The sequence below is a fragment of the Zingiber officinale genome, chromosome 3A (genome assembly GCF_018446385.1).
Source record: "Zingiber officinale cultivar Zhangliang chromosome 3A, Zo_v1.1, whole genome shotgun sequence".
NCBI classification, from domain to species: Eukaryota; Viridiplantae; Streptophyta; class Magnoliopsida; order Zingiberales; family Zingiberaceae; genus Zingiber; species Zingiber officinale.
In genome coordinates this window covers 57,645,554-57,669,365 of record NC_055990.1, presented here as the reverse complement: position 1 = coordinate 57,669,365, position 23,812 = coordinate 57,645,554, and the positions used below count along the sequence as shown (strand labels likewise).

The following is a 23,812-nucleotide window of genomic DNA, read 5'->3' as shown; positions in this document are numbered from 1 at the left end:
GACTTTATTTAGAGAAGTTGATGATTATTATTTAGGGTTTTGCCCTAAATGGTTTTAAGGGTTTATTTAGCAATTCATTCAAATTTTAGCTAAATAAAAATGTATTTATTGGATACAGGATTTTGACGCGAGACGAGTATCTCGATGTCGGATTTGGACATTCCTATTGGAGGCGGGTACTTTTGACTTATGTCATTTGATATGCTTAGTAATTAAATTAACATGTTGCATTAATTGTGTTTCTTATCTGTTTCGGTTAATCACTACCCAAATCTTACATGCTTGATTGATTGATTGGTTTTGCATCTCAGGTATATTTTACCTGTTTGTACATGCTTATAGGGGTAGTGATATGTCATGCTTGACCATGTTCGGGACCTAGGTTTTCTTTGTACCTTTGATTCGATATGATTCGTTGACCTAGGGTGCACTTTTCTATTTATATGGATTAGGTCAGGATGTTTATATGGTTATTGCCATGCACCATTTGCATGATTGCATGCTGTGCGATAGTCCGCTCCATTATTGTTGAGCACATCGCCAGTTACATGGATCTGCACACACCACCACTCATGGGTTAGTGGTCGATTCAGGATGAGTGTGTTGCAGCAGGGACTCTGTTAGGCACCGTTGGTCCGCTCATGGGTAGTGTGACACAACGTGTTATCCGGCAGGGATTCCTCCCCGTCTTTGAGTACCGGGAGTTGAGAGCATTGCGCTCCCCCATCTATGATTTGGGGTAGGAGGATAGGTGTACTCCGACAGCATCCCGTCCACTCGGTCACTCATCAGGAGTAGTGACGACAGAGTGCACGGTTGTCACAGCCCTACCCACTCGGCCTCACCTTTGTATGAGATGATCGACTGGCGTCAGGGGTGACCAGGACGCATCATTGGCATCATATGCATGATGCATTTATTGCTTGTGTTTGTGTTTGCTGCATTTATATGCTGCATATTGTTTGGATACCTATGTTTGACATGCATACAGGATTCCTTATCCCTCGGACTGTTTGACCTTATACTCAGGACCTGGTTAGTACAGTATTCTCCTGTTTATTTCAGATGCATTCTTATCTTTCTTATCAGGAGACTGTACGCATGATTAGTGCTAGGTGTTGTTTCTTTACTTTGCATATCAACTGTACCTGCTGAGTGTTGGACTCACCCCGCCTCCATTGTTGTTATTTTCAGGTTGATGCTGTCAGGAGGGAGTTCTTGTCAGGAGGGAGTTCCAGTCGCTAGTCCTCACTGCACATAGTGCTGGTCCTGCAGACCTCCAGGATATGTTTGTTTTCTTTGGTTTCTTTCTGTTCTAGACTGTTTGAACTCGTTATGTTCTGGATTTATTTGTTTATGGACATGATATAGATTTTATTATATTGATGGATTGGGATTTGGTTTTTATTCTACTACATGCCTGCCTGGTTGGCAGAAGAGGTGAGTTCGTCGGTTTTGAGCTTTACGAGTGTAGTTGAGTAGGGTGGTTTTTGAGTCAGAGTATTATTAACTGCGTGGTTGTGACAGCCAGAGGCTGAATACTTATATAAACTGCGTGGTGATTGGTTTTATGTACTGTTATTATTCCAGCCGCCTGTGGCTGAGTATTTAGTGCTTGTAGAAAATTTTGATTGTCCGCCGTACAGGGGAGATGCTGTCGAAATTTTCTCGGACATGGACTCTTCTGGGGGCGTGACACCTAGCCGAATTTTTCATCAGCTCAAGAAATAGGGGTGGTGCAGCGGGTTGGGGTTGTTCGAACTCCTGTCAACTAGTCTGCACCATGGGAGGCCTAATATTGCACTTACCACCGATCTTACACTCATGATATAGGAAATTTTCTCCAGTTCACTTATAATTCTCACCGAGCAGCTAAACTAAGCTTGCCTCTGCCCAAGATCGGGTCTCAATATCTAAGATAGTAGGCCAACAACCCTAGCATCTTGGCCCGACGACTAATTCGCCTCAAGGGAAAGAAGACCCGAGTGGCTCGTCAAATAGTAGAGAAAGGAAATGAAGGAAACCTAAGAGAAGGAGAAATGGGGAAATGCTGTTGTTCGGGATATTCTATAAATGCACCCTCTACTCAACCAGAAAATAGTGAGGTGATGATTAGTACCCTAACTAATCTAGACTCTCGCCCCTATGCGAGTTATAACCAAGCAAGACTCTCGCACCCTAATGACCATTGGGTCGGAATTTAGACTCTCACCCCTGTACAAGTTATAAGCGAGCAAGACTCTCATACGCTAACGACCATTCAGTCATAATCCATACTCTCGCCCCCGTGCAAGTTATATGCGAGCAAGACTCTCGCATCCCAATAATCATTCCGTCAGAATCCAAACTATCACCCCTATGCGAGTTATAAGCAAGGTTGTCATGTCCTAACGACCATCCAGTCGGAATCCAAACTCTCACCTATATGCGAGTTATAAACGAACAAAGTTCTCGCATCTTAACAACCGCCCGGTTGGATCACAAATTCTCGCCTCTGGACAAGTTATAAGCGAGCAAGACTTCAGACTCTCGCCCTTGTGTGAGTTATAAGCGAGTATGCCTCTTGCGTCTCAATGACTGCCCGGTTAGATCCCAGACTCTCACCCCCGGGTGATTTATAAGCGAGCAGGGCTCTCGTGTCCCAATAACCATCAAGTCTGATCCTAGAGTCTCGCCCCCATTCTAGTTATAAGTGATCAAGGCTCACGCGTCTCAACAATCGCCTAGTTAGACTCCAGACTCTCATCCTCGTGTGAGTTATAAGCGAGCAGAGCTCTCGTATCCCAATGACCATTCAGTCAGACTCCAAACTCTCTCCCCCATCCGAGTTATAAGTGAACAAGGCTCTCGTGTCATAACCACCACCTGATCGAACTCCAGACTTTTATCCTAGTGCGAGTTATAAGCGAGCAAGGCTCTCGCTTCCCAACGACCATCCGGTCGGACTCCAGACTCTCACCCCCCATGCGAGTTATAAGTGAGCAGGGCTTTCGCGTCCCAACTACCATCCGATCAGATTTTAGACTTTCACCCATGATTAAGAGAGGAAAAGAGTAAATTGAATGACGATTAAGGATAATAAAGTCAACATAGAGGTCAATATGCCATCAACAAGCACACCACAAAGTTTGATTAATCAAAACCCAGGAAAAGTAGTTTCTAGCCTTCCTCCTATAATTCTTTAATGGTACGAAATATTCATCTAACAAACCAGTTGTTAGGCGTCTTTCCTCTCGGGGTGTCGGATTGCTCTTCCCACCCTAGATACGAACGAGTAGATCGAACTGCAGCCTAAGTAGAAATAGACTACTTGCCCCATCCTCAAACATTTGTTCGATTCACCATTGTAGACTTGCAAGGAAGATGCCAACTCAGATTTGATTCGGTCTAATTCGGCTTGTAGGGAGCTCAGTTTGATCGCTCGTAGGTCCAGATCCTGTTGTTGCTGCAATGCTATTAGATCCTTGGCCTTTACCTTTCTAGTCAGGCGGGAGATTATGGAGGCATGTGTCATTTTAGGTCATATAATTCGATAGTCCTTTGCGCTAAGTCCATAGAGACTTTGTTCTTTATAGCAAGTTTGGCTCGAGCTTTACACTAGGCAGCATATAGACACCCCTCGAGTATCGTCCGGTTCGAGTGCTGGAGATTCAGGGCTTGCAACACCTACACTAAGGATTCCTCCTTCTTAGCGAGTAGTTGAGTTCATCGTTTCGCCTTTAACTGTTGTTGTTGGATCTCTTTAATCAGGGTCTCAGGATGAGATTCTGACTCCATTACTTTAAGTGAGGTCGCTGAAGAATAGGGAAGAAGCACAGCAAGGATAAAGGAGAGGTAGGTGTTAAGAGCCGAGGAAGGGGGACCCCTTTTTAAAATAATGATCATGGAACAAACCATACGATCTCATTGGGAAAAGAGTCTCCTCTTAAAACCATTGAATCGAAGGGTAGGTGGATCCACATAAAAAGTTGCGTGTTGATTAAATTGGGAAGGAGCGATAGGTATGTCAACAACTGAGGACGGAGAAGCATGCCATCACAAGGTCCTTTTTTTCACTTCTAAGATGTCTGCAATCTATCCAGCCTGATTGGTAACATATGAGCATTTCTTGTCCAGTTAAATAACGAGATAGTAAACAGAATATGGTCAAATTAGTTGGGCATGAACCTTCTTTGACTAGACTTGAAGGGGAGACTTGTGATACGGAAAATAGTGAATGACCCCGGGGAAAGAGAGGAAATGATAGTCAAGATGATGTGACAGTCAAAAATCATGAGGAGGTGATGGTCAGGGTTAAGGACTACACATCTAGGTAGTCTATTCCTCTAATCCTAGCCGAACCTCAAGGGCTCAATCCAATCACTTCTCATGGGCTAGACTTCTAATCTAATCTCGGCCGACTCTATGTAGGTCGGACCTCTAGGGCTCAGTCCTCTCACTTCTCATGGGCAAAGCTCTCACTCTCTAATCCCGACCGGCTCTATGCCAGTCGGACCTCCAAGGCGCAGTCCCCTTACTTCTCATGGGCAATGCTCCCACTCTAATCCCGACCGACTTTATGCCAGTCAAACCTAAGGGCTCAGTCCCCTCATTTCTCATGGGCCAGACTCCCAATTTAATCCCGATTGGCTTTATGTCGGTCAGACAACTAGGGCTCCCCTCACTTCTCATAGGTAGGACTCCCACTCTAATCCCGACCAGCTTTATGTCGGTTGAACCTCTAGAGCTCAGTGCCCTCACTTCTCATGGGCAGGGCTACCAATCTAATACCGACCAATTTTACTCTCGGTCAGACCTCCTAGCCAGTCGAACCCCCAGAGGGACAATACTGTCATAGAATCTCAAGAACTTGTCAGAAAGTAACGGATATTTGTTAAGGAATATTCCAATACTTTGTCATATACAAACTGCGGAATCTTTCTCTATCGAATCGAAGTTCGTCGTACATCTTTTTTCATTAGACATTCGTTGACATGTGGCATTGTTTGATGTCTTATGATTGTGGAGGTTATAACAAGCTATATAAAAAGGGAGGTTCTTTCCGTTGGCCATGTACGCGGTATGCAGCAGTTTTACTTACTCGAACACATTTACGATTCTTCATTTTTTTTTTTTTTCACTCGGCCTCTCTTCTAACTTAAGCGTCGGAGGGTCTGTGCCAAGGACCTCTTCCCTGATTTTTGATCTAACACTTTCGGATGCTTGGTTGGTGGTACTTATAGGATCATGAATACTATCAACGATCCTTTTCCCCAAATCTTAGATTCCTCTTTATTAAAGTTCATGCCATCGCCACTGATATTCCTATTTAACTAAGCTTTTGGATGGAATCACGTACCATCCTAGATTAACCGAAGCAATCAGAGCTAAATACGATATCATCAATTAAATAACGTCAAAATACAACGACTATGTCACGAGATTCTGTCCAATTAGAAGAACATGCCTATGTCGTTTTTTTCTCACATTAAATAATAATTTATTTACATCGTTTTGGTTTTTACTGGCTCGGAGCTAAGCATTCATGTGATCACCATGTGATCATCTCGTTCAAATTCTACTAGTTGATATGGAAAGCCAGCAACAACCTGATGCAAGCTCAATCGAATCTTGTCAATTCTTTATGATGATATCCGGGTAGAGACAAGACGACGGGCCGGGTATGGCAAGCCCTGCAAAACCTTTTGCTCATCCGTCCACATCCTCCAAAATTTCACCTAATTCATCTTTCCAGCTAATTTACTTTGGTCACATGGATGCGTCCCCTATGCATAGACTTCATTTATTAATCTAAGATTATATTAATATATATAACCTATCCTTTGGATATTTTATTTAATTCTCAAAAATTGACAAACCCTCTGTTTTTATAAATAGCCTCGGTCATTAATTCCCAGCATTGTCACTGCTATTGCTAGCTTCACAGTCACTTGTAGCTAGCCGTTCATCATCCATGGCCTCCAACTCGTTGGCCTCCCTTCCACTCTTCCTCTCCCTCATCCTCGTCTCCTGCAATCTCATTGTCGCCTGCGGCGGCGGCGGCTGCGGAGGAGGAGGTGGCGGAGGCGGCGGAGGAGGAGGAGGAGGAGGAGGAGGCGGAGGAGGAGGTATTGTCCCAATTCTGCCTAATCCTTCCCCGCCGAGCCCCTGCACTAGGCCTACCCCGACGCCCAGCCCCGGCGGTGAGGGTAGGTGCCCCCGCGACACGCTCAAGCTGGCGGCGTGCGCCAATGTGCTGAACGGGCTGATCAACGCGACGGTGGGGACGCCGCCCAGAGAACCGTGCTGCACCCTGATCGAGGGCCTGGCGGACTTGGAGGTGGCCGTATGCCTCTGCACCGCCATCAGAGCCAACATCCTCGGCATCCGCCTCAACATCCCCATCGACCTCAGCCTCCTCGTCAACTACTGCGGCAGGAGGGTTCCTAGGGGCTTCCAGTGCAATTAGTTCGCATTCGCAGCATCTTTAATTAATAATAATAATGTCGTCCGTGTTGCTTGATCTATCTGCATGAATGTTCTTGTTATATTTTGCTTCGTTTGGCCTTCGGTATTATGATCCTTTGTGCGCTTTATATGAATTGTAAGATTATAAACATATCCCAGTAATTTAAAATATATTTATGATGTTTCTATGTTACTTAATCCTATTTAATTTGTATGTTCAATATTCCTCAATATCATATGCGCTTTTTTTTTTTTGCGACATTTAAATATTTAGGATTATTTTTACAAAATGATGGAGGGATTGAGAGAGATGTCTTACATAGAATACAAACAGGATGGGTGAAATGAAGGGAAGCGTCGGGTGTTTTATGTGACCGTAAAGTACCTCTTAAACTTAAAGGTAAGTTCTATAAAACCGCAGTTAGACCTGCTATGTTATATGGAGCTGAATATTGGGCTATGACTCGAGCACATGAGCATAAGATGAGAGTTGCAGAGATGAGGATGTTAAGATGGATGTGTGGACATACAAAGATGGACAAAATAAGGAATGAGAGCATTAGAGAGAAAGTCGGAGTTGCATCTATTGAGGACAAACTCCGAGAGACACGTTTAAGATTGTACGAACATGTACTTAGACGACCAATAAATGCTCCAGTTAGACGATGTGAAACTATGATAAACATGCATATCAAATGAGGAAGAGGACAACCAAAAAAGACTTGGTTAGCAACAATAAAATAAGATAAAATTTATTTAAATATAGATGATGATATAATAGGAGATAAAGCTCAATGGCGTAAAAGGATTCATACAGCCGACCCCACCTAGTGGGAAAAGGCTTGATTGTTGTTGTTGTTGATTTTTTTTTGGCGACGTACGTGTATCTGCAACATTTTAATAATTTTTAAACCGGAAAAAATGGAAGAAAAATTTATAATAATTCAATTAAAAAAATTAATAATTCTAATTAGTCTCATTAATTATTTCAAGGTAATTGGTCCGCCCCATGAAAATTTTCCACCGACCATCAGGGTAAATCGAAAAGCGTGCGATGACCAATTCAGAAGCTTAGCATCTTTTGATTGCGCTCCTCATTTAGAGGAAAAATTCTTACAAATATGTCATAGCTGGAGATTAAATAACGGATAATTGAGTAACAACCTGGATTTCCTATTACGGTAGCATAGCCCTAGAGGCTAATAATTCAATATTAGATCCATTAATTAGCTTAATTAACTAAGTTTAATGATCTGCTATTATCGATGAAATTTAATTTGCTATATCCAGGCACAACAATGTTTGATATTAATTTGTTATAATTGTTGGATCGTAGAGTTCAATAGAGGGAGGGATGAATATCGATTAAAAACTTATCGAAAGTACACAGCGGAAAAGCAAGGAGAAATGACACAAGTAATTTTTTACTTGGTTCGGAGCCTGTGTCGACTCCTATTCCAAGGTCCGCACACAAGGATGCTTTCGGTGGGCAATCACTAATACTTCAAAATGAGAATTACAAAGAAAGTACATGAATTATTAGAAAATGAAAGGACCGACAATAAAAAGAATACAAGGCAAACTGGTGATTTATCGGAGAGCTTTTCGCAGCGTCGCAGGAGCACAAAAGATCAGATCGTTAGTTGTGTTGGAGCTTCAACCTTGACCCTCCTTAGATAGGAGGTTCGGGGCGCCTGGAACCTTCAGGGCGCCTTGAACATGACGTAGCCGAGCCAACCAGGGCGCTCCACGTGGCGAGGTGACGCTGAGGATAAGTTTTCACCTTCGGGCGCCCGGACCATAGTTTTCTAGCGGCTTCCTTCCTGCAAGAAAACGTTAGTCCGGAGGCAAATATATAATACATATATCCTGCAAAATAAAGTGTTAACACAGTTCAAGTTTAACAAGTATAGTATTAATTAGATTCCGTCTCTCTGAGACCGGAATCTAGTCAAGATCTCGACTTAGAGTTCCGAAATGGTTCTAAGTCTGATCGGCGGCTAAGTTCCCTTCCCGGGAATGCGTCCTCACAGTCACTCTCTTCCAGTGACTTACCTTCACTTACCTGTCAGACGTCCGGTCAGCCCTTCGACCCATCTGGACTTCGCGTCAGCTATCCGGTCAGCCCGTCGACCTAGATGGACTTCGTGCCAAACGTCCTATCAGCCCGTCGACCCGTTTGGACTTCGTGCCAACTATCCGGTCAGCCCATCGACCTAGCTGGGCTTCGTGCCAGACATCAGGTCAGCCCGTCGACCTGTTTGGACTTCTCCTGCACATTCGATCAGAGTGTTATATAACAATGAAACTAACTTAACCTATTCTTTCATTCATCAAAACTTGAGTTACACTTTTAGTGCTAATCGCACCAACAATCTCCCCTTTTTTGATGCAATGACAACCTGATTAAGTTAGTGATTAGTATGCATGTAAGAAATGTTGGTTAGTCCTAGGAAAACCGTACCGGCTCCACTGTACAAAAATTTTGTACAAGTGTCGAACCTTTCCTTAAATAACCTATTGTGTTCTTTAGAAGTTAAATTAGGAATCACAGACGGAACTTAACATCATTGATTCCAAATTTAACTTATCTGTTCTTAATGGTTTAGATTTGAATCGCAAGCGGAACTTAACACTATTGATTCAAATCCACCTATGTTATTAATTTCATTAAATATTAATTTCTAAAATTGACTTCCAGGACTGCATAGCGAGACACATGACCTTCTTGGATATGAGAGCAACTACCACCGCCTAGACAAAGCCTTTTAAGGAAAGCTAATATTTAATTTCCTTAAATAACTCTAGGTTAACCGAAAAGAACAATCGAATCACAAATTCGACAAAGTAAAAAAAACACAAACTCGAAAACAAATTCGAAAACTAGATCTAATTGCCTCTTGTGTTTGGAATTCTTATAAAGAAATAAACTAGCATGATGCGGAAAATAAATACTAGTAATACCTTTCTTTGTGAACTTTAATGACCTCTTGACCTTCTACCGTATTCCTCTTCTAACCTCGGACATTGTGTGGGCAACGATCTTCCGAGATGAGAACCACCAAACACCTGTTGGACCCCGTGGTAGTTTTGATGTGATCAACCAAGTTGGTTAGGTCCTGCTGTGTTTGATCCCTGTGTCTGAGTGTGCAGGAGCTTAGGAACACACGAAGTCGAGCGGAAGACGCAGCTAGCGAGAAGGACGGCACGGGAAGGGAGCCGACGGGCTTGGTCCGTCCGAAGGACGAGAGAGCTGCGGAAGAGTACTCCGGTGGGCGTGAAGAGCGTGCGCGGCGTTCGAGGGACGTTAAACCGGGACGGAAGGTTGCTCGAGGAGAAAGCCGGGAATTGGGTTCGGGTGAGCCTTATTCCGGTTGGCCGCAATCACCCAAAAGAACGGAGCATCGGAAGCTAAAGAAACCAAGCTGAAAAATGGAGCTGCCAGCTTGGAGGCGCCTCCAGCAGGCTTGGAGGCGCCTCCATCATGAAGGCGCCTTCAACCCTGTTGAAGGCGCCTTCAACAGGTCAAATTTGACCGTTTATGCTGCGGATAAAGTTTTATCCGCTGACCGAGCTGGAGGCGCCTTGAACCTTGTTGGAGGCGTCTTGGACCCTCGGGATAGACTTTCCAGGAGCTATATAAAGGCCCCTGGAGCTAGGAATAGAACAACAACTTTTACATTCAACTCTGTACTTAATTCCTAGCAATAGTTTTGGCCGTTAGTGTGTAAAAGGCTTCTCCGCCTTCAGCAAAGGAGATTCTTCTAGTGTGCTTTTTCATCGCCTTGGATTAACAACCTCCTTGGTTGTAACCAGGTTAATTGCTGAGTCTCTTTTTATTTCTGTTGATTTAATTGTTATTATTTTACTATTGCTTTTCTGAGTTGAAATCCGAGGAGGGTATAGTTTATTTTTGATTTCAGCAATTCACCCCCCTCTTGTCGGCCTCCGCTGCACCTACAATTGGTATCAGAGTCAGACCGCTCAGAAGGACTAACCGCCGACTGATGCACAACGATCAAAACGATAGCCGGAGACAGTGACTACCCAAGTGCATTCGAGGGGGAGTTTGCTTCATAGAAGCAAAAGATGGAGGTATACCTTAACTCTGATTTTTCTATTTATTTAATAATGAAATCTGGTTATGAAGCACCAAAGAAAGCAAACGGAGAAGAGCTCGAGAAATACCTCTAGAACGAGAAGCAACGTGACGAGTTTATGGCAAATGCATGGGCTAAATTTCATCTTCTAACCACAATACCAAATGAAGATCTCGACAAAGTCGGTGAGTACAATAGCGTAAAAGAACTTTGGGAAAAGTTCTTAAAACTCCACGAAGAACAAATTGAAGTTGAATCCGACTCCTCGATGGACACTGATCCGACATCAGAAGAGTCCGAAATTGAGGTAAGTGCCGAGACAGAACCAGTAACCGAACTCCAACTTGAAGACCTAGAATGCTCACCACAAATGAGCATCGATGAAGGGGGAGAAACGATGAAGGGGGAGAAACGATGAAGGGGGAGAAACATCAGAAGACGAAAACAACTCAACAGGGGGAGAATCAACCGCCGATAAGGTAAGTCAGGTATGGTCTCCACCTCTTGGCAAATTAATTGTTTCAATTGAAATATTACCGAAAGGTTTTCGTGAATTACAAATTATTTCGTTGAAAGAATATTTTAAATTAAAAACTGAAAAACTATTAAAGAATATTGAGTTAAAAGACACAATTTGTCAATTAAAAGACTTTGACAAACTAACAATAGAAAATGTATAATTTTTAGCATGCTCAATATTTTTTGTCATAATTCTAAAAAATTGTGAATTAAGAACTTATGAGAAGTTAAAATAGAAATTTAAAAATCATAATATTTGATCTTAGTTGAAATATTAGACTTAGCGCTTTCAGAGAAGAAAATTAAACAATAAATTTTTTTATAAAGCTTTGTCAAGGAAGTGGTTGTTGCTCCAATAACCAAGAAGGCCTAGTGCCTCGCCACGACCTGGAAGCTGAAATATTAAAATGAAAGGTTTAATTAACTTTCTGAAAAAACATTTAAAAATTAGAATTAAATAATGCTTTGAAAGTTTAATCAAACATTTTTGAAAATTTTGTTTATAAATTCATTTTTAGAAATATTTTTTCCTGAAAAATTCTAAAGACTTAATTTGCTTTTTTACTTGAAATTTTTTTTGGAAAATCCTTAGAATTTTTTTTTTTCGAAATATTCTTCTGGAAAATTCTAAAAGTTCATTTACTTGGATTTTTTTTAAAATTCAAAAAGTCTTTTAACTTAGATTTTTTTTTAAAAAAAAAGGTTCTCTCTAATTAGGACCCCATTTTTACTGTGATCAAAGGGAGAGAGAAAAATACAAGTTTAGGGGGAGTTAGAAATATTTTTCTGTTATTTTTATAAAAAGTGTTACAATTTTACTAATTGCAAAAATTAGTCTTAACTTATTAGTTTAGTAATTTTTTCTTTAAAATTACTGTTTATGTCTATTTTTAACCCTAACTTGAACTTGGGTTGATGCACATCAAAAAGGGGGAGATTGTTGGACCCCGTGATAGTTTTGATGTGATCAGCCAAGTTGGTTAGGTCCTGCTTTGTTTGATCCCTGTATCTGAGTGTGCAGAAGCTTAGGAACACACGAAGTCGAGCGGAAGACGCAACTAGCGAGAAGGACGGCACGGGAAGGGAGCCGACTGGCTCGGTGCGTCCGAAGGACGAGAGAGCTGCGGAAGAGTACTCCGATGGGCGTGAAGAGCGTGCGCGGCGTTCGAGGGACGTTAAGCCGGGACGGAAGGCTGCTCGAGGAGAAAGCCGGGAATTGGGTTCGGGTGAGGCTTATTCCAATTGGCCGCAATCACCCAAAAGAACGGAGCATCGGAAGCTGAAGAAACCAAGCTAAAAAATGGAGCTGCCAGCTTGGAGGCGCCTCCAGCAGGCTTGGAGGCGCCTCCATCATGAAGGCGCCTTCAACCCTGTTGAAGGCGCCTTCAACAGGTCAAATTTGACCGTTTATGTTACGGATAAAGTTTTATCCGCTGACCGAGCTGGAGGCGCCTTGAACCTTATTGGAGACGCCTTGGACCCTCGGGATAGACTTTCCAAGAGCTATATAAAGGCCCCTGGAGCTAGGAATAGAACAACAACTTCTACATTCAACTCTGTACTTAATTCCTAGCAATAGTTCTGAGCCGTTAGTGTGTAAAAGGCTTCTCCGACTTCAGCAAAGGAGATTCTTCTAGTGCGCTTTTTCATCGCCCTGGATTAACAACCTCCTTGGTTGTAACCAGGTTAATTGCTGAGTCTCTTTTATTTCTGTTGATTTAATTGTTATTATTTTACTATTGCTTTTCTGAGTTGAAATCCGAGGAGGGTATAGTTTATTTTTTATTTCAGCAATTCACCCCCCTCTTGCCGGCCTCCGCTGCACCTACAACACCTTCTTCTTCCTTCTAGGTTTCGACCACCAAGAGTCCTTCTTGATGGAGAGGTTTGGCCACCACCAATGCTCCAAGGGATGCTAGAGACTAGGCTTCCTTTCTCTCCTTCTTCTCCTTGCTTGATCCGACCACCAAAGCAACTCCACCAATGAAGAGGTTTTGGCCACAAGAAAGGGAAGAGAGAAAGAGGAGGGGCCGGCCACACCCAAGAAGAAAAAGAGAGGAGAAAAATATAATAGAGGTTATCCCCCATGAAGGCACCTCTTCCCCTTCTTTTATATTTCTTAGTCTTAGCAAATAAGGAAGTTTTAATAAAAAATTCCTTAATTCCTTTGCCATGAAAGAGAAAATTTAATTGATTTAAAAATCAATTTCCTTTTCTCAAACTATATGGCCGGCCACTATTCTAATCCCAATCAAGGAAAATTTAATTCACACAAGAATTAAAACTTCTTAATTTGTTTCCGGAAATTTATAAAAAATTTCTCCAATAAATTTTTCCTTTATGGTGGTTTGTAAAAAGGAAATTTTATAAATTAAAATCTTTCTTTTAAACATGTGGATGATTTCCAAAAAGGAAAGTTATCTCTAAAAATTAAAATCTCCTTTCAATCTACAAATAAGGAAAGATATCAAATCTTTTCTTAATCTTTTGTAGAAACTAATAAAAGAGAATATTTTATTTTTAAACTCGCTTTTAAATCATGAACATGGTTTAAAAAGGAAAGTTTTCTCAAAATTAAAATCTACCTTTCAATCTGCAAATAAGGAAAGATTTCAAATCTTTTCTTAATCTTTTGTAGAAAGCTATAAAAGGAAAGATTTAAATTTTAAACTCTCTTTTAAAACCATGGAATCCACATAAGAAAAATTTTAAAAAAATAAAATTCCTTTTTATTTTAATAAGGCCGGCCACCTCATGAACTCATGAACCATGCCTTTGGCCGACCCTAGCTTGGACTCCAAGCTAGCTTGGCCGGTCCCTATAGGATGGGTAAGAAGGTGGGTATAGGTGGGTATAGTGCTCTATAATTAAGAGGCTACAATAGGGACCGAGAGGAGGAATTGGTTTTGGTCTCCCGATAAAATTAAGCATCTCGTATTCGCCTCGAACACATAACTTAATTTCATCAAAATAATCCATTCCACTAAAGAACTATTATTGAACTACCGCATCAATCCCAAATTACATTTTGGGCTCCTTCTTATTATGAGAGTGTTAGTCTCCCTGTGTTTAAGATATCAAATGTTCATTAATTAAACGAGTTATTGACAACTCACTTAATTAATATCTAGTTCCAAGAGTAGTACCACTCAACTTTATCGTCATGTCGGACTAAGTCCACCTGCAGGGTTTAACATGACAATCCTTATGAGCTCCTCTTGGGGACATTATTAACCTAGATTACTAGGACACAGTTTCCTTCTATAATCAACAACACACACTAAAAGTAATATCATTTCCCAACTTATCGGACTTATTGATTTATCGAGCTAAATCTCACCCATTGATAAGTCAAAGAAATAAATACTAAATATATGTGTTTGTTATTATATTAGGATTAAGAGCACACACTTCCATAATAACTAAGGTTTAGTTCTTTTATCAAGTCAGTATAAAAAGAGCTTACCTAAAATGGTCCTACTCAATACACTTAGAGTGTACTAGTGTAATTTATTAGTCAAGATAAACTAATACCTAATTACATTACGACTATTCCAATGGTTTGTTCCTTTCCATCTTAGTCGTGAGCAACTGTTTATAATTTATAAAGAATTGATAACATGATCTTCTGTGTGTGACACCACACACTATGTTATCTACAATTTAAATTAATTGAACAACTACACTTAACAAATAAATGTAGGTATTTGACTATTGCGATTATTTATTTCTAAATAAATGTTTATACAAAAACTAGACTTTTAGTATTCACTCTAACAAGAAACAAGCATAAGGGTTGTTAAGTTTTTGAATTTTGTTATGTTTTTGTTTGTTTAACTAACTTAACCATCTAACCCTCCCCCTTTGACATCCATCAAAAAATAACATAGAACATCAAGGTAACAAAAACAATGCAAGGTGAACGAAATTTAGAAATGTAAGTCAGATTATTTTGGGGGAGTATAACATAGAAAAATGACTTAGGTTTTTAAATTTAACTTTTTCAAACAATTGTTACGTTTAACATTTAAAAAGATAATTGTAACTGAATCTATCAAAAAGAGTTTTGCAATCTGGAAACATAATTTGCAAAGATAGAAAAAAAATTAGGGTTAAGTTCAATTTACAAGTCAAGTTTTGAAACTAAGTAAAATCAAGTTTGAGTTTGTAAAAACTTAACTAAGTAAAAATTATTTTTAACTCTGAGTTTGTAGCCTCCAATTTAAAAATAAATTTTCAAAAATATATTTTTAAACCTAAGAAGAATACAATTTCCAAAAATATGTTTTTAAACCTAAGTAGAATATAATTTCCAAAAATATCATAATTTTCAAAATAAAGAATCCAATTTTCAAAAACCAACTTTTTACCTAAGTTTGGAGGTTTTAAATTAAAGACTAAGTTCAAAATTGAATTTTAAAATTTTAAAATTTGTAGGTAAAGCTAATTTTCAAAAATGATTTTAACTTTCAAAACTAATTTTGAAAAATTCAAATAACTTTTTAAAATACTTAGTTTTGACTTGATTTAAAAAGAAGGTGTTTTTAAAAAAAATAATTTTAAAATAAGTATAAAAATAATTAACATCCCCCTGAACCTAACATTTCAAAATCTGTCTAACCAGTTAGCTATTTACTAACTAGTAGAGGATAGCAGTTTTCGCTTGGTTAGTCAAGTTAAGTCTAAGCATCAGGTAGACTAAACTGAATGACTTAACTTGATTAATATCTGTTTGGTATTTAATGCCCAGATTTATATCGATGCATGGACATAAGCATCTTAAGTCCAGGCAATCTATCTATGCATCTCACCCTTTCTATGTTTGACAATCACAAACAAGGGAATACTAAGGTGTTGGTGAGATGCTCAAGTACTAGCCATAGGGGAACATGATTTCTAAGAAATTATTCTAGTCTAAGGCTAAAACTGTTTTGAAATTCTAAAAATAGGAAAATTTGAAAACATAAAAGCATTTTACCTTAAAATTTGAAAATAACCATTTTTGAAAATAATTTTTAAAAATTCCTAATCTATTAGACACATCCCTAATTTTCTACGTAGATTGCTAAACTCACTTTCAGGGAGGGATTTAAAATATTTGGTTTGTGTTGGTGTAGGTTTGTATTTTATTTTTTGATTTGATTTATTTGATTTTATATAATGTATTTTTTCTTTGGGTACGTAGTATTGGTTGAGTTCTACTTGCATGGTTAAGCACGCTTTCGGAATCCAAGCTTTACTTGATTATTTGTGTTGAGTTATTAATGATTTAAATATTTTATTTGAACTTGACTTGTAGCCAAGTCCGGTTTTGTTGTAAGTTGCTTTTTGATTATTTAATATTAGATCTAAATTCTTAGATCTAGTTGTAAATTTTTCTAACATTTCTTTTAATTTGTTAATTTCTAGTTTTAGTAATAAATTTTCCTCCTCAAGTGTTGTGTCTTGAGTTGGATTTGGATTTTTGATTTGTTCCTTGAGTTTTTGATTTTCCTCAAGGAGCAATTTATTTTCTTTTTCTAGTTTAACTAATTTACTATTCAAGAATGAAATAATTTTAAAAAAAAATCTATTTAAAATAAAATTTATCTCGTCGAGACCTTCGGAAATGAGTACGGACTCGAGGCTCAATTCAGGTTTGGACCCATCTTCCGATTCTTCGTTCGATTCTTCTTCGAGGGCCATCAGTGCGAGGTGGCTCTGGTGCTTCTGATCTTCGGCCTCCGATTCGTCCGAGGAGGAGTCGTCCCAAGTCGCTTTGAGAGCCTTCTTCTTGGATGCCTTTGTCTTGTCGCTCTTCAGTTTTGGACACTCGTTCTTGTAGTGCCCCTTCTTGTTACATCCGAAGCACGGTACGTTCTTTGGTTCGGGGGAGTTGATCTTCTGCAAGTCCTTCTTGCTGAAGCTGTTCATCTTCCTTACCAGGTTCACCAGGTACTCTTCATCTTCAGTCTCCTGATCCGACTCTTCTTCGGGTTCAGCCTTGTTTTTAGATCTCTCCTTGGAAGAACCTGCAAATAAAGTTACACCTTTCTCAGTCCTGGCGTTAGTTTGCTCATGCAATTCTTATTCACCAAACAGCTCGTCTAATTTTAGTTTGGATAAATTTTTAGATATTTTATAGGCATCCACGATAGATGCCCACAAATTATTGCGTGGAAAAGCGTTCAAGGCATACCTTATTAAGTCTCTATTCTCCATTTGATGTCCTATTGCGTGGAGACCGTTGAGGATGTCCTTGATTCTCGCATGAAGCTGACTTGCCGATTCTCCTTCCTGCATTTTAATGTTAAATAACTTATTTAATAACAAGTCACGTTTCGTTACCTTTGCGTCACTTGTTCCTTCGTGTAGCTCGATCAATTTATCCCAAAGTTCTTTCGCATTCTGGTGCGGTCCTACCCGGTTCAATTCTTCCTTCGTCAGTCCACACTGGAGCGTGTTGAGTGCTTTGAATTCCATTGAAGCCTTCTTCTTCATATCCGGAGTCCACTGTTCTGGGTCTAGTGGGATTCCAGAGTTGTCGACCGGCGTCTTGTAGCCTCTTTTGATGCTGAACCATTGGTCGAAGTCCATCTTCAGGTATACTTCCATCCACTTCTTCTAGTACGAAAAGTCATCTCCGTTGAACAGGGGAGGACGTACTATGCTAAAGCCTTCAAGTTGAGACATCCTGCACACAAGTAAAGAAAAAGACAAACAGAGTCCCAAGACTAGGTCTTGGATTAGTAATGCGGGATTAAAATAGAAATAAACTGAAAAACTGATTTGGTGTTGCACCAAATCAGATTAATACCAGTTTGGGATAAAGACGAAAAACTGAAAATTGAAAAAAAGAAAAAAATTACACCCCCTGTCTGATTGGTGGTTGCACCAAATTAGAGCGGTACCTACTCTGATACCACTTGTTGGATCGTAGAGTTCGATAGAGGGGGGGGGGGGGGGGGGGGAATATCGATTAAAAACTTGTTGAAAGTACGTAGCGGAAAAGAAAGGAGAAATGACACAAGTAATTTTTTACTTGGTTTGGAGCCTGTGTCGACTCCTACTCCAAGGCCCGCACACAAGGGTGCTTTCGGTGGGAAATCACTAATAATTCGAAATGAGAATTACAAAGAAAATACAGGAATTATTAGAAAATGAAAGGACCAACAATAAAAATAATACAAGGCAAACTGGCAATTTGTCGGAGAGCTTTTCGCAGCGTTGTAGGAGCACAGAAGATCAGATCGTTAGTTGTGTTGGAGCTTCAGTCTTAACCCTCCTTATATAGGAGGTTCGGGGCGCCTGGAACCTTCAGGGCACCCTAAACATGACATAGCCGAGCCAACCAGGGCGCTTCACGTGGCGAGGTGAAGCTGAGGATAAGTTTTCACCTCCGGGCGCCCTGATCCATCCCAGACGCCCGGACCCCAATTTTTCAGTAGCTTTCTTCCTGCAAGAAAACGTTAGTCCGGAGGCAAATATATAATACATATATCCTGCAAAACAAAGTGTTAGCACAGTTCAAGTTTAACAAGTAGAGTATTAATTAGATTTCGTCTCTCTGAGATCGGAATCTAGTCAAGATCTCGACTTAGAGTTCCGAAATGATTCTAAGTCGGATCAGCGCCTAAGTTCCCTTCTCGGGAATGCGTCCTCACAGTCACTTTCTTCCAGTGACTTACCTTCACTTACTTGCCAGACGTCCGGTCAGCCCTTCGACCCGTCTGAACTTCGCGCCAACTATCCGATCAGCCCGTCAACCTAGCTGGACTTCGTGCCAAACGTCCGGTCAACCCGTCGACCCGTTTGGACTTCGTGCCAACTATCCGGTCGGCCCGTCGACCTAGCTGGGCTTCGTGCCAAATATCAGGTCAGTCCGTCGACTTGTCTGGACTTCTCCTGCACACTCGATCAGAGTGTTAAATAACAACGAAACTAATTTAACCTATTTTGTCATTCATCAAAACTTGAGTTAGACCGTTAGTGCTAACCGCACCAATAATAATATCGAAGCGTACAAGGTTAATGTTGTTTTAAATGATATTATATATTATCACAACTTTAACTAATTTACCTTAGAACTAACTAAATTTTTAATAAAAAAATTATATTTTGAGAGCTTGTAATTCATTGATATTGGAAGAAAGTAATTGATTTAATTCAACTTTTTTTATAAGTTGATTCTAAATTATTTAAACTATAAATTACAACGATATAAGTAGCTCATATTTGTGTGTATTTAGTTGAATCCATTAAATCTATTAACATGAAGATTCTCGAAGAAATAAGAGAACACATGAGTGTTTCCAAATGGCTAGTTGTAGGAAGGTTGACTAAGCACGAAAGCAAAATGAATAAAGAGAAAAAGAAAGAAATTAAAAACGTACATAAATTCTCCTTCATGCCAAATTGTAGATTATAAAATATTTATATAAATTTTTTGAGCTAGGCTAGTGCCCAAGATAGTCCTATCTTAGATCTATCTTTGGCTAGTTGATATCCAACTATGTCTGACATGAATTTTTATTGTGTATCTTTTCATGTAAGAATATCATGGAGACCTCACAGATCATCCGAGTTGATATGTGGTGAGATATTTGCCACATGAGGTTGCGGGGTCGAAACTCAGGATAGTCGGGGTATAAATCTCTGGTCCATGTGCAACTCATCCCACCTGCCACATATTAGCTCAGGATGCTGTGATTTACCTCCCTCGTGATGACCTTGGGTCGGGTGCGGCGGGGGCGCTGTGGGCGAACGATTTTGCCTTTTGCCACATGTAAGAATGTCATTGTAATAAAAAAAACATTTTATTTATTCATTTTTACAAGGAGATGTCTCTTAGCTAAATTGATTATTAATTAAATTATCACGCATATAGAAAATATTTGTGGAGTCTGGATTCAAAATAAATTAGATATTTGATACCAACTTAACAAAAAGATATAAGATTAATGTACAAGATCATGGTCGATAGTTTACATCTAAACCTTTTCTTTACGATGACTCCAGATATGATGAACCTCAATCCATTTAATTATCTATAATAACATAAAAATAAAATATATTAGTCTCTATACATTAAACTCAGATTATATGAGATATTTTAATTTAGAAGTTAAATAATTTAATAAACCTTATTTGATCACTTTTAATAGGCAATAAAATATAATATAATATAATATATATATATATATAGTAATTTATCTAATTATTGTTTGACCATCTTCCACTTCATTTTATAATTATATATTAATAAACAATTTTATGAGATAACTTTGCTATATATGTTTACAAATCATCTCTTTCCATCAATTATATTAATATAAGATCAAAACGATCTTTGCTATTAGTATTATAGCAAGATCTATCAATAGTAGCACACTAAAAAAAAAAGAGATTATCGAAGGATTAATCTGCCATAATTCATTCAGTGCAGTGGTTTAGTAATAGAATTACGACAAAAAAAATCATTTGTTGAGATATTTCGTAGGAAAAAATTTTATCGACAGAATTTAGATTTTGTCTGTATACACGAACAGAATTTAAATTATGTAGTAATATTTTTCAAAAGAAATTACATTTCCATAGTAAATTTTCTTGATAGAAATATTATTTCCATTGGCGTTTACCGATGGAAACAACATTTTCGTCGAAAATTTCTGGGTGTTTACCAATGGAAATAGATTTCTGTTGGTAAACGATTTCGATATTTACCGATAGAAACTTTGTTTCTGTCGGTAAACCATTTTGATATTTATCGATGGAATACTAATTCCATCGACACTTTTAAAAAAATATTCCAACAACATTTATATTCAGGATTACCTTATTTACAATTTTCATATATACAAGAAACTATCATATGATAGCATTTCATACATACAAATAATCATATTTCACAATCCACACTTATAAACACATTGCATGTATCTAAACAATTCATACATACATTTCATACAATCCATAATACACAACCACAAATAAAATAACATCCATACAAATAACATCCATATAAATAAACATAATAAAGTATGGAAACAAATTAATAAAAAAACATCTAAATATCCAACAGTTACAATCATCTAAAACAAATAAAATCCAAACAAATCACAATAATAGAAAAAACTAAAAACTATCCAAATATCTATATTTAAATACATACTATGATAGAAAATATTCCAAATAATACATCCATACATAAGATAGTAATAGAAAATTCTGCAGAAAGTCAAATATGATAGATTTATATCAAATTTATGTATAATTAAAAATTTTACATATATGTATAGCTAATTTTGATACCTGGATAAATATGAGTAGCTAATGATGATCATCAATATGTCAAAAGACCATGACTTCTAAAACATATAGTAATACATTATTTAGAAATGAGCAGATTAAAATATTAAAATAGAATAAATATATTTTACATTATTTATGTATGATAAATAAAAAACTAAGTTTAGTTGGAATAAACCTCAGAAAAAGCTAATCACTATGTTTTGATGGATCTTGAGTCTCCTATGACTTAAAACCACATTGTGTCTTGGTGAAATTAGTTACGACCGCTCGCATATAGGCTTTGAGAGCCTCATGATTGGCTCTCTTCCAATCATCCTTGACTTTCCTCTGCTCATTAGTTGTCCTCCTCCGTTCCTTAACGATCATCCATTGATTCATCCAATGATCCAGTGAGATAACTTAAGCTTGCAGTTCTTGATTTTTCCGTCTTAAAGACTTCATCTTAGTAAAAATGAGGAAGAAGAATTATCATGACCCCTAGGAGTTCTCAAAAGATCAAATGTAACTTTGGCCTGGGAGCCAAGGCTGTAAAGGGTGGAGTTTTATGTTCGTCCACCGACAATATCATAATAAATCTCATTTAGTACCTCGGTGGATAAAGGCTATGAATCCCCCCTCTGCTTGTGACTAAGATGCCTGCGCCACTCTATTTGTTATTTGATCCTGTGTAAAAAAAAAAATAATATGATTAATATTCAATTTGATCACAATTACTAAAGTTAATCAAGATAGAAACAATTAAATGTAATAAAGTAAATAATCTTACGTGTATGGCATGGGATCAAGGATTGATAAATGTATCATCCTTCTTCTTGTGAGTCTTGAGAAAGACCTCCATACAAATGGGTTGACGAGTTAGTTCCTGCATACACAAATAATTTGAGATAAAATTATACAAGTTTGGTAATAAATACAAAATTTACTTATATAACTTTAAATTAAACTCACCCAATTTATGGCATGCTCCATAATAGATCTGGATCCTGATGTATGCCAAGTAGTTCTTGACAACTACTTTGTCATCAAAAGAAACAGAATATCCATCCATAAATAATTTATAAACTGAAATCAAGTTCTTTATAAAACATGGTACATAAAGATAATTTCTCAAAATCAATGTTGTATTCCTATCAAAAGATAAATAAACATCTCCCACTGCAACAGCCGTCACTTTCATAGCATTGCTCATGTAGACAGTGATCTCCCCTTCATGTAATTGTCGAGTTTCCTAGAACCCCTACAATGAATTACAGACATGATCAGTGGCTCTCATATCTACACACCAGGTACTGATAGATAACTCTGCTAAACATGTTTCGATGACTAATAAATAAGATATACCTTTATTGTTCTCGTTTCTGTGAGGATAGTTCGTTAAATGAGCCATCATCTTGAAGATATGATCCCTCACGGGTGTCCTCTCAATCATAGTGGTCGTCATTAAGTTTCTCATGGCCTCCTGCTTGACAGCTTGATTCTGGTATCCGAAGAGTTCCTTGAGATTGAGCATCATGTTATAGGCAGTGGGTAATGTCTGATGCTGATGTTGCAGCACATTTGACATAGAAGCTAAAATGTAACACCGCGCTATCTCATCTGCCTTGACCCATTTCCTATGTCTCTCTATCTCCTCTTCACTATAATCCTTATCAAGCACGCTAGGACAGACCTCAAGAAGTATGAACTTGTATCCTTCAGCAGTTAAGACAATGTCCAAGTTTCGTTTCCAATCAATATAATTGGAACCAGTAAGTTTGTTTTATTTTAAAATAACAGCAAGAGGATTGAAAGCCATTTTGAAATCCTGAGAATCACAAAATAAAATATTTGGTCAAAATTTAGAATTTAAAATAATATTAATTCCTCGAACAATATAATTTAAATTCACCAACACCTCAAAACACCGTGAATTTTGTATGCCACGATAGTGTGGACATATACTAATTCAAACATTTGTAAGAGGAGGTTTTACCCATTAATTTTATTATCTTGCCAATCTAACTTTATGACAAATAAAATTAATAGTTGGTTTATCTTCGGTCACACAAATAATAGCAGTGACTCCGATGGGGAGGATACTATTAAATGCACTTAAGTGTATATCATTACTTGATACTTAGTCCATTAATTAGAATTGTACCCCTTCAGATGGAGAAGATCACACAAACCTAAATAATTTCCTATAATCATCCATAGAGGAAGTTTGATCTAGTGATCTACAAATAAACTCATATGATATAGAGGAAGACACTTAAAGCTAATACGCAAGTTTGTATGCATCACTTACTGTATTTAAATAATTCCTCTCTCACTTAGTTATTTAATATCGAGGAATTTTAACATGCACACAAACACAGCATATAAAGGCAATAAATATGAAAATAAATTTCCAACTATTATGACCTCATCCATCGTTGTCCTCCGTATGCCACCAACCCTAGCCGCTGCCAACCCTA

The 23,812-nt window shown here is 38.4% G+C and overlaps 1 protein-coding gene across 1 annotated transcript; it reads left to right on the top strand.

The window, feature by feature from the left end:
* The first annotated feature begins 5,900 nt into the window (after window positions 1-5,900).
* Window positions 5,901-6,640, top strand: LOC122051922 (14 kDa proline-rich protein DC2.15-like). The gene has a single exon (XM_042613259.1). The coding sequence runs from the start codon at window positions 5,954-5,956 to the stop codon at window positions 6,446-6,448; it is 495 nt and encodes a 164-aa protein (XP_042469193.1). The 5' UTR covers window positions 5,901-5,953; the 3' UTR covers window positions 6,449-6,640.
* Window positions 6,641-23,812: the final 17,172 nt, after the last annotated feature.

Bases quoted from the DNA above. Each gene is read 5' to 3' on its own strand.
- LOC122051922 (XM_042613259.1), top strand. From the start codon at position 5,954: ATGGCCTCCAACTCGTTGGCCTCCCTTCCACTCTTCCTCTCCCTCATC.